Below are 11,572 nucleotides of genomic sequence, written 5' to 3'. Positions count from 1 at the left end.
TAGCAACGCCTCCTCCTGTAGTTGGAGTTCGAACTAGGTGGTAACCATTACAATTCGAAATGTATTTTTTCAATGTATTCTGCAAAGAAAATAAACCTTAGTACAAATATATAGATAGCTCCGACACCAAGATTTTTTCATTGTATTCTGCAGAGAAAATAAACCTATAACGGACTACATCCATGCAGAAAGTTGTGTATACGTATTATTATGATTAAGAAATTTCAAATTATCAACAAACCCTTTATTCAAATTACATATTGTTTTCATAGCAAAGAAACTTCTTTAAATTACTTTAAGCAACTTTTTCTTTGTGGAACAATGCATTAATCAAGAAGCAAGGTTTGACAATGAGGTCAGTTCATCATGATGAAACAAATCAGTAAGCCAAGGATGATAGGGTCGTTCTTTCGTGTACGTATTTGGGTTAATATTAATGTTCCTCTTAAGCGTGGCTTGCGCATGGCTAATGAGGGGTGTGTGTGTGGGGGGGGGGGGGGAGAGAAAAAGCAGTGGAACATGATAAAGCTTGTAATCTTGTACAATTATATTAAAATTTGAGAGGCCTAACACAACCCAAAAACTCTAGTTAATATAGGACTTCTAACACACCCCTCACGTCTAGGGCTTAACATTTACAAGGTGACCTAAATATGAGAGGTATCCACCAATAAATGGATGTAGGATAAACTCTAATGTCATATTAGAATTTGAGAGACCTAACTCAATTCAAAAGTTAGCTCAAGAGCTTAGTGTTGCTCTACCCTTAATAAAGGTTATCTCCATGGCATATCTGTTGTCAATGTGAGACTTCTAACACATTAGTACTTACTATTGGGTTTTATCCTTTTGTAGACAATACAAACAATGGATTTGTCTTTACCCCCACTCCATTTCACTTCATCCCCTCCCCTAATCGGAAAAGAAGAGCCTTAATCAGTGACAGTTGTAGTAGTTAATACTTAATAGTTAATAGTGATTGTTTGAACCCTCAAGTTAAAAGTTCGATTCTTAAAAATCACACATTTAAAGAGATTTTTAACCTTCACTACATTCAAGTCAGAATCTTTAGAGCAATTTAATACACAAAAAGAGTTTACTTTGACTGCAATAGATTGGAATTATTCTTTAAAATGAGCTTCCAGAAAAGTTTATTTATTTTTATTTGAAAAAAGAAGGAGATAAAAAAAGATATGCAACAATATATTATGCGGCTCAGCTACGAATCATTAACATCATAAAGAACTTCAATTGAATGTATATGATACATGTTTATAAGTAATGTTTTACAAAGCATTTTAAAAGAAAGAGAAAAAACAAAAGGAATACAAAGAATAATAATCCAATTCCAACAAAAGCACTCAATTATGTTGTAAAGAAAAAGGAGAAAAAATAGAAAAACAATGAAAAGAATAACTAGTTGCAAGTAGAAGGATCAAATCCGTACTGTGAGTCTAAGTCAAATTCCCAAAGATGATTTTGCTGCTGCCAATGACCAAGGCAACAAATCCTCCAATGTGCTACATGAGGTAGCTCTTCCTCACGTTTCAAACCATCGTTGCAAAATAAAACAATAATCTTGGGACAATATCCTCATCAACCCCTTCGGATTGATTTAATCTCCATAGTCTCCAACAACAACTATGTTCACTTTGGAAGCTAGGTTGATCAAGGTTGTTTTTTATTCAACTATAATACTCCTTGAGCATTGAAATCCCAGACCTGAGATGGAATTTTCAGCATTTGGCCCACAACTGTGGTAGATACTACATTCACCCCATAAAATGGTTGTTTTGTTCATTTCAGTTAATGATTGTAGAACTGCTTTATCAACAAATGCATGCATAGCCTAAACCAAATACACAACATGTGTCTTCGTTGAAGGTGTGTGCATCCAATTGTTAGAGTATGCAGTTCTCCTTTCCTTCCATTTAAAAGCTCTACACGAATTACGTTATTGCTAAAGAATCCCTTTGGAGATGATCCATCAACATAGATGTCAGGATAAAATCATCAACATCGTATATAGAAAATTAGAACGATACGAGTAATTCATCAAAATTAAACAAATTAATGTGAAAACAACTTTGATAGGGTTTCTAGGTGAACTTCGTAAATAAATTGCCTATTTGCAGACATTGACTAACTAATGATTCAAATTCTCAATATTTCATTCTCGGTCCCATCAATAGAATTGTATGTTTCATTCTCGGTCAATAAAATTGTATCTTATGTTAGAATATCTCTTCCGCACTTCCTTGAATGTAGAAAATATGGAACATGTGATGTTCATCTACTAACATTAATTCTCATTTATAAGCATGAATGTTGGAAGGAATGGTTGCTGCGCCACCAGCAGTATCTCTTTTCTGCTTGCTATCTATGTTGTTTTTGACATAGTTGGATGTGATTTAGATATCAGGTATTTTTTTAAAATTTATTTATTTTTTCTTTCTATTTTATTTATAATAATTTAAGCTCACTTTAATTATTTTATGCTGATAACACCCTTCAGGAGGTGACCAATTGATTTTAACTTACTAGTAGAAAATAATTAATAATAAAATTAAATAAATATAAAAGTTATGATTATTTTTTAACAAAAATAAATATTATTTAAATTATAAAAATTATACAAGATTGTTCCTCTCTATAGTTACTTGTTTGAACAGAAGAATAATAACACTTTCGTTGACTTTATTGTTATCCAAAATAGACAAGAAGTAGTAATAATAGGTTATAAGGAAAAATTAGTTTATATTTACTAGAATAAATTAATATTTGTAAGTTACTATTAGTGGAAAATTATTTCATTTTTTTAGCACTTTTGGAATTGATTTGCAGTGTAGGATGATGGATTTGGAATCTCCCCTCCCCGATCTTGCCCCTTTTGGTGCAAAAATTGCTATTTTTGTTATCTTTTCCGATTCACAAAAAATTAAAAAAATTGAGTAATGGTAAGTGATAAAAAATTTATCTAGGAATAAAATCAACATTTTCACCATTTTAATTCGACTCTCAGCTATGGTGAATGATGTGAGTGGGCTTTCACGAGAGCTTCGGATTGCTCGTGCGAATGTAGATTCTTTGCTGCTGATGATAGCTAAACATGCAGCCGCTAGAGGAGATGCTTCATCTGTTGGGAAGATGAAGAAGTCGAAAATGTGCTGGTACAAGCTTTCAACGAGCTTTTGCAAGTTGGGCAACAATTGCAATTTGACACACTTGCGAGAAGAACTGGCTTGAGAGGCTTGTGCATATTGGAGCATACTATGTTTGGATCCTACCCCTTTTCTTAATTGTCTTCTATAGACCTGTATAGATAGTGATTTTATTGAGTTTACTACTTAAGCATAACTTGAGTTTACTACTTACTGATGCTCAAAAATATTAAATTAGTTAATTTTTAAATTATTTTTTATCTAAGTAAATAATTTAGCCCTCACTTTTATTCAAAATCTACCCTTCACCTACTTCTCATCTAAAAAAAAGCTCACAAAATAATATTTTCTTTCACTGTTCATAATTTTAATATTTAAATAATTATTATAAATAAAAATATTTTATTTGTTTATATAGAGAAGTTTAAGATATTTCATAGATATTTTTAATCTATTTTATAAACATTATTGTACTTTTATATATATTTTAAAGAGTTTAATTTTGATGCACCGACGGTGTAAAGTTTTTTTACCCCGTCAACCAATCAGATTTCAAGGATGTGACATGTTAATTAAAGAAATTAAATGAAAAGAGAGATTTTCTCACATCCTTAGAATCTGATTGGTTGACGGTGTAAAAAAACTTTACACCGTCGGTGCATCAAACTTTTTCTCTATTTTAAAAAGCAGGCATAAAATAAATTTTAAATGTATTGGCCTAATATTTTTTTTAAGGTGTAGATAATATCTATCTATATATATAACAAAAGAACACCTTTTATGTGACAGTCATACGAATTAGATGTCTTATTATAGTCATGAGAATCGGTAAATAAATTGACATTTTCTCTAAATATTTTTTTATTGAAAAATGCATATAATGTGAACAAACTTCCTGTTTTTCAATATGAACTACATGTCTTATTTTTTTAATTTTTTTGTCTTACTTTTTTTTATTTTTTTTAAACCAACTATATGTCTTACTTATAATTATGAGAATTGGTAAATAAATTAATATTTTCCCTAGGAATTTTTTTTATTAAAACATGCATATTCTATGAAAAAACTTCCAATTTTTCAATATCCACATAATGGATCAAAATTTAAATTATGACATATATATAAATATTTAAAATAATCTATGATAATTTTAAAATATAACTTTGGCACATATTTTTTGGGTACATCAGAAATAGAAATAACGCCCTCCAGGAATTGATCCCTGAACCACCCCCAACCAACTCATATGTCTCATAGTCTTACCACTTGAGCTATTATTAAATAATTTATTTTCACTAGGTAAATAGTAGGAATTGATTAGTTTAAATTTAAAACTAATTTATTTAATCTATTTATAAATTAAGTAGCACATGCTTACTATAAAAAGAGTATCGTGCTTAAATGTTATTTTATGCTGAATTTTTAAAAATATACAAAGAAAAAAGTTTCAAATAAAAATATTTCTAGATATAATAAAATATTCTAAATATAAATATTTGGATGTGAAAATCTTGTGTGCAACTCTCTCGACTGAGGTGTTAAATTGCGGCGAGGTTGCGTGGTGGTGGTCTGGAAGTTAGGACGGAGCTTCAAGTTTCATAACGTGGAGGGGTACCTATAGATGACACTCAGATGTCCAAGTCAGTTTTGTGTGTGTGGTCCACTTCTAAAAAAATGGGATTTAGCGACGAATTTAATGGATTTAGGATCTTACAAACAAAATTTGTTTAGAAATTAGCGATGGCATGTCAAGCATTGCTGACGAAATAAAACATTTTTATTTGTTTTGGAGAATTGTCCCAAGCTTTGTCACTCTTACGATGAAAGCTTAAGAAGGTCTTCGATCCAGATTCCAGTTGAAATAAAAAAGACATTGAGGTTAGGGATGACAATGGGTAAGGTCTGGGTAGGGTAGGGTAGCAACTTGAATGCACGTCTCCGTACCCTCTGGGCACCTATATGCTAATACTCGTACTCATTACCCATAATTTAGTTAATGAAAATACAATTTTCATTCTCCAATAAAAAATAATATAACTACTACTATTGTAAAATAAAGAGCATTAATTAAAAATACAAATGACTATCCAAATATTTAACAAGTAAAATCATTCATTTTTAAAAGAGTAAGTTAGAAATTATAACTTTAATTAAGTTTGTTAATATATATGCTTCCAAGTGTGTATATATAATAAAAATAATTAATAAAGTTTGGCCGTGTATAAGGCGGGTAAGGTACTATAGTACGCAGGTATGGGGCAGGTAAGGTAGTTATAGTACTCATACTCGCACCCATACTAGCTATTTTTTGCGGGTAATTACTCATACCCATGTAGCGGATTTTTACCTTACTCATTGTGGGTATTTTTAGCAGGTGCTAATGTGTCCAACATCCATTGCCATCCCTAATTGAGGTTGATGTGCGCATTATTGACAACGAGGTAACAATAAAGCTTGTTCAGAGGAAGAAAATCAATTGTTTGGGGGTATGCTTCACATGTTTTGTTCAGATTGTGATTTCTCTTTACCAATTATCTGGCAGCTAATCATAGATCTCTTCTCCTTCTTGTTGAAATTGATTTTGGAACTTCAGAAGCCCCAGATCATGAGAACGTCTGAACAGCATGAAGCACCAGCAGTACTGATGTATTGTGTGCTTGGATGAGTAATGATGTTGAAGATGTGCAGCAAGCTTTCATCAAGTATTTGCTTGCATCAGTGCAGTATGCAAGGGAGGGAATTTAGCTGCCAATTGCATGGTTGTTCTTTCGCAATGCAATCCCATTTCTAGTTCAGTAAGACTTTGCTGCTTTTATAAAAGCATAAGTAATGCTCTTTTTTGTTTGTCTTTAACAATAGGCTTGAACTATTGAGTAATATACAAAATGAATTTGGGGCAATCTCAAGTTATCCATCAGCAGAGCGAGTGATATCCAATCTGAGATTTTTATGGATCTAGGATCATGAAGAAATGGGTGGCCGATTCAGCTAGGAAGCTCCTAGACTATAAGCAGTTTATGAAGGATTATGAAGTTCATGAAGGATTACAAGCAGTTTATGAAGGATTCCTTCTGCCAATAGGCTGTTATTATGTCATGTTGAGCTTCTTCTTATCAGCCTATATAGATGATTCGTGATTCATCACACCTCCAGAGCTGATTGTCTTGCCCTTGAATGCTACTGTTTCTAAGAGTGAAGCCATTATTGTTTTTCAAGAAGAATACGTGATGTATAAGAAATTTCAAGCTAAGAAATTCCTAGGATTTTGGATCAGTCAGTGATTCTTTAACCTTAAAATTACTGCTTGGTTTAATTTTTTTTTTTTATTCTTTTTTGGTTTAAATTTTATGGTACAAATCTCAATGAAGTTACGATACTACATATATCTCTGAAAAAAGGATATCTAGTATAGAACTGTAAGGAGCCCAAGAATCAGAAATTCAGTTAAAAGAATCTATTGTTACTGAATGAAAAGAGTAGGAGAGAGATCTCCTCCAAGGGTTTCCCCTTACAACTGAACCATTGCGCTGTTTTCCTAAGTTTACAACTAAATAAATGCCTCTCTAGTCTCAGACGACCCAATTTATATATCTAGCTAGTCCCCTCCTAGTAATTACTTACTAACTACCACAACAACCCCTAACTAATTTTCCCTTCTTTGACATCCTAACAGAAACTTTAAATAATATATGAAAATAGTCCGTTAATTTGATTTACACATTGGTCCATTACTATTTGTTGTCAGATTATCTTAAGGAAAACATAGTTCAATTCAACAGCTAAAACATAACATACCTGCACCTGTGCACCTTGTTTTGGCATGTCCACCTTAAATGGAATCTGAAATTATACATTCAAAGGACACACACTTGGGTGTTCCACGGCTAATTCTTCATGAAAATATTTGTACATGTGACATCCCTGCCTAATTATATTTCAATGCATGGAGATATTAAATCTTGCTTGATGATATTGTATACACACACTCGTGCATTCTCATTGTCATTCATCTTGGTGTTTCTGAGATGGTTTGGTCGTTTGTGTTTGTGTTGATTTTGTTGTGCTGGGAAAACAGACTTCCTGCTCCTTGCATTTCAAGATGATGAAGGAGGGGTTCTTTCTCTGGCACTGAAAGGCAATCGATAGCTTTGCACAGGATTGTGTACTTAGCAACTAAATCCTTGTAGTAATTTAATAATATGTCAACATCTTCAACTGCTAGCTCTTCACCCTTAGCTTCCGTGTATGGATAATTTGTTTCATGTTGCAAAACTTGAAAAACTGCAAGGTGTTACCATGATTGTGATAAGGATTGGAAACTCGAGAAACAAAAAGTAAACTACTACTGTAATACAAGTGACTTTTAACTAAGTAAGTGTGAGGCTTAGGGTTGCACATAACTTTGCTTGTTCAGAAAGCAAGTTAAACTAACCTCCAGTATCATCACGTTTAAGGTGCATTTTCTTCGAAAAACTGCCATCGTTCTTCCCTTGCTGGCTTGCTTGACATGTAGAGGGTTTTACACTTGAGACTCTGCTGGTTAATCTGGCTGCTTGCATGCTCTCCTCGAATATGATTTCATCCATTGTAAGGGATTTAGCATTTAAGTCAGCTATAAATGTCTTGGCTGACACAAGGTTTGTGAAATAATATTCAGCTTCTGAGATGAGTTTTGCTTGCCTTCGATACAGCTTGATGAATTTGAGGTTAGAATGCAACATTGGAGGATTCGCCTGAAGTGATAAACCAAAAAGATGAAATTAGTATCAATGAGTCAAAAGGTAAACCAATCATGCTTAGAGGCCTAAAATCACTGAAACAAAAGCTAACCTTTAATTTTTATGAGCCACAGTTCAAGCCAAGCATTCCAGTATTTTATACTCATGAGCAGTTCTCATATTTTAACAATTAATTTTAACTTTGTTTAAATTTTACGAACAAATAAAAATAGTAGAAGTAGAACAAATCTCGTTCTATGCTTCTTACTTTATAAACAAATAAAGGGTCTCAGTATCCAAAAACTATATTTGACAATCAGCAGAATGTCTTATTACCAAGGGGCGCTTGCCTTGATCGTAACATATATAAGCACAGGGAGAAAGTCATCCGCCCCGGCTGGCACATGCTCAGACATTGCAGCATTGAGCAACAGATTGTTAATGACCCTGCAACAATTCATAATGCTCAAGAGTTTCTCTTGGGGAGCTTTGAAAGCATTGATTTTCTGCAATTCTTTCTCTGCAAGCTGAATGGAATAGGAAACTGGTGTCAATAGTCATTATATGCATCAAGAAACTCATTTCATACACCCGGAAATGAACGGTTTAAAATTTAATCATGCATCGTGATGAGGCATACCAGCCATGACGCTTCATTACGAAGAATTGGTGGTATATCCAAATGTTCAGGCTTCAGAAAGGTTTGGAGCAAGCATATTTTCTCAGAGATTTCATTGTCAATCTTTGCATCCTCAGGAGAAGCAGCAAATGTCCGAGCGAACAATTTAGTCAATATATATTTCTCTAATCCCTGCAGAGAATACATATAATTCGATGAATATGCCAAATCAAAGGATTCTACCTAAAGAAAGAGAAACCGACATATGTCTATTCTTTGGTTTACAATCTGAAATCTAAAAAGTCAATAGACATACTGTCAGTGTGTGTGTGTGTGTGTGTGCGCGCGTGCATTCCTAAACTAATGTAGTATTTTCGAGTAATACAATATCCTTGTTCTTGAGATTTTATGAGCAGCACTCAGCCTTAAGCAAGTTGTTGAAATTAATGAATTTGCGTAAGGAATGTGAAAAGGAGAGAATAACAATTTAGAGTAATCAGACATCAAATTAGTATAATGTATTGTGATTATGATATACTTTAAAGGACAAAACTCTTTTAGGATGTAATACAAAAGTACTGCCAAAGACCAAAAAAGAAAACGAAGAAAAAGGCTTTATCATATTGAATATAACTACTATGGACGTGTTTAGAAACATGTTGGAGATGAGGCTAACAGAGTTATGTAGGATTCTAAAGCATAAAAAGCTAAATGAAGCAAATGGAAGGATTGGATAAAAGTGCTTTTTCGTTGAATGCAGCTGGTAACCAAACACATACTATCCTGAACTAACTGCTAAGATAAATTTGCATTCATAACTTACACCAAGAGTAGCATATGTAATTAAATACATTGTGAATTACCTCCATCGCACAATCAATGTCATCTTCAGTGGCATTGGCCCACAATGGATGATCTCTGATTGTAACTTCCATAGACAGAAAGAAGTCTTGAACTCTTTTCCCATCATTTTCAGGTTTTGGAGGGTAAAATGAAAATGACACAATGAAGCTGATAAAACAATTTGCCATAAGGGGTAAGATCAACCAAAAACTGAGAAAACAATTTAAGGGAAGCAATTGACATAATATATGGTACATAAAAGAAGTAATGAATAATGATCCAGTTGGTAATTCACAAATAAATCAGGGAAACAAATCAATCAAGTCACTAGAAGCATTTTATGATTATTTGTCAAGCTGATCATTGTATACTAATTAAAGCTGCACCAGTGCACCACATGCAGCCCTCAGAAAGATTTTGCAAATTGTAGTGCCGATTGTGTGTAATCAGTAATAAGCATAACTATATTGAAGACTGAGACCAAAAAAATCTATTCAGTAATCTCTGGATACATTTTGTCCATTTTGTTTCTGATTATACAGACTTACTTGCTCACATAGTTATTAAATCGATTCCTAGCTATGAAAGAGGCACAAAATCAAGCATACTTATCATACATCCCTCTAAAATCAACTTGAAAGCAATGTGAAAATACAAAAAATAGCAACTATATATCCTTTTTAATAAAAAAAGAAATAATAATGGAAAGAAATTATAGTATTTCTATACAGGATTTTCATGTAAATACTAGTGTATGTGCTAGAGATGGTTTGTGAAAGCATTTCTGAATCAGTAGGCTTAATCAATAGTATTGAAGAATTGAACTCGTTAAATAATGGCTTTATAGTTGAAATTTAGATTCAATGTTTTAACTTTGGTGTACTTCCTGTAATTTCGATTCCATTCGTGAACCGGATTAATCTAAGAAAACTTGATATAAGCTTTCAATCACTAGATAATTTCCTTAATGAGTCTAACTAACAAATATTAAAATTTTGTCCTATATTTGAAATTGCAAACATCATTGCATTTTAACCAGGAACTGCTACCCTGAAGGAAACTCATTTTGGGCCGATAACAAAGCAACCAAAGGCAATTAACTACAAAACAAGTTAAAGTACTCATGATTCAACTGAAACTTAAAAAATCTACCATAAAATGGTAACTGCTAGTGCTATGAAACGTGCATACATACACGTCAATAGAAAACACATGAACTTGTTTCCCTTGCTATACAATTCATCACAAAAGTAGAACAAATAAATGCAAAAGCAACTAATGCATAACAAAGTGAAAGAACACTGAAATTGATAAGCAGAATGGGGTTTGATTAATTGCCTCTTGATGGCTCGGACGAGGTCGAGGGAAGCAGGGTGTCGCATGCGGTGGAGAAAATCATGGAAAAACGTTGATGCTGATGTTGATGTTGATCCCTCCATGTCTATATTTTCATGGAATCATAAGTTAACAAGAGTTTAGGAGATGATGAAGAATAAGGGGCAACGTGCTCTAGTGAGACTAGTAGATGGAAGATACAAAGTCCGAACTAACATTCAATACGTTGTGGCACTCACGCACGTGATTCTCATTCTATGCAACAACCAGTAAATGTAAGGGTGATCCAGATGATTGTAAGTTTCCAAATTTTTTTATTTTCCATTGTGTAAGGTATCTCGCAGCCAAGACTAATTCTTAGTCTGATGATTAATGATTAGTGCTTTAAGTGGTAGGAGACTGGCCAATGGATTTTTTCCATTCACAAAAGTTCATAATCGAACTCCTAACCACATGCTTAAAAGACGAAGTGCTGAAATCACTACGCTAACCTATAAAATTGACCTAAAAAACTAATTTTACAACGTAGAAGTAAAACAATTGCCTATATCTCTAAGTATGATTACCACATAGGCAAGTGACTGGGTAAAAGATGTCATATACGTTATGACATCATAAGTTCTTATTTCAAATAGAAAAAAATTGCAGAACCAAATGAATTTCTTTTAGGGACCAATTTAGATTCACCCTATAAATCAGCAACTAAAACATATTTAACCCTCACAACATTGATTTATATTGTGTTAGGAACAGTTAAAATAAAAAAAATAATGCAGTAGAAGTCCTACATAAATATTTTCCGTAAAACACATTTATCCTTAAGTCCTTTTTTGGTACTTTTATTTTGTAAAAAGGAGGAGCAATCAACACCTAAGAAATACTTTCGCTTTGAATAA

At 33.0% G+C, this 11,572-nt stretch overlaps 1 protein-coding gene across 1 annotated transcript; it reads right to left on the bottom strand.

The window, feature by feature from the left end:
- Positions 1 to 6,849: 6,849 nt before the first annotated feature.
- On the bottom strand, positions 6,850 to 10,838 carry LOC130745528 (vacuolar protein sorting-associated protein 9A-like). Its single transcript, XM_057597833.1, has 6 exons — positions 10,680 to 10,838; positions 9,362 to 9,509; positions 8,520 to 8,690; positions 8,230 to 8,406; positions 7,594 to 7,894; positions 6,850 to 7,442 (listed from the first exon to the last, which is right to left on the bottom strand). Exons 1-6 carry the CDS (start codon positions 10,778 to 10,780, stop codon positions 7,168 to 7,170), a joined length of 1,173 nt encoding a protein of 390 aa, XP_057453816.1. The 5' UTR covers positions 10,781 to 10,838; the 3' UTR covers positions 6,850 to 7,167.
- Positions 10,839 to 11,572: the final 734 nt, after the last annotated feature.

Source organism: Lotus japonicus, chromosome 3, assembly GCF_012489685.1.
Source record: "Lotus japonicus ecotype B-129 chromosome 3, LjGifu_v1.2".
NCBI classification, from domain to species: Eukaryota; Viridiplantae; Streptophyta; class Magnoliopsida; order Fabales; family Fabaceae; genus Lotus; species Lotus japonicus.
The sequence above is the reverse complement of the archived record's forward strand: the minus strand, read 5'-3'. Positions and strand labels throughout refer to the sequence as shown.

Excerpts from the sequence above, each read along its gene's own strand:
- LOC130745528 (XM_057597833.1), bottom strand. The coding sequence starts at position 10,780 with ATGGAGGGATCAACATCAACATCAGCATCAACGTTTTTCCATGATTTT. Across the intron at positions 9,510-10,679 it reads CTCGTCCGAGCCATCAAGAG|CTTCATTGTGTCATTTTCAT; the intron begins GCAATTAATCAA and ends TTGTTTTATCAG. Across the intron at positions 8,407-8,519 it reads GTAATGAAGCGTCATGGCTG|CTTGCAGAGAAAGAATTGCA; the intron begins GTATGCCTCATC and ends TATTCCATTCAG.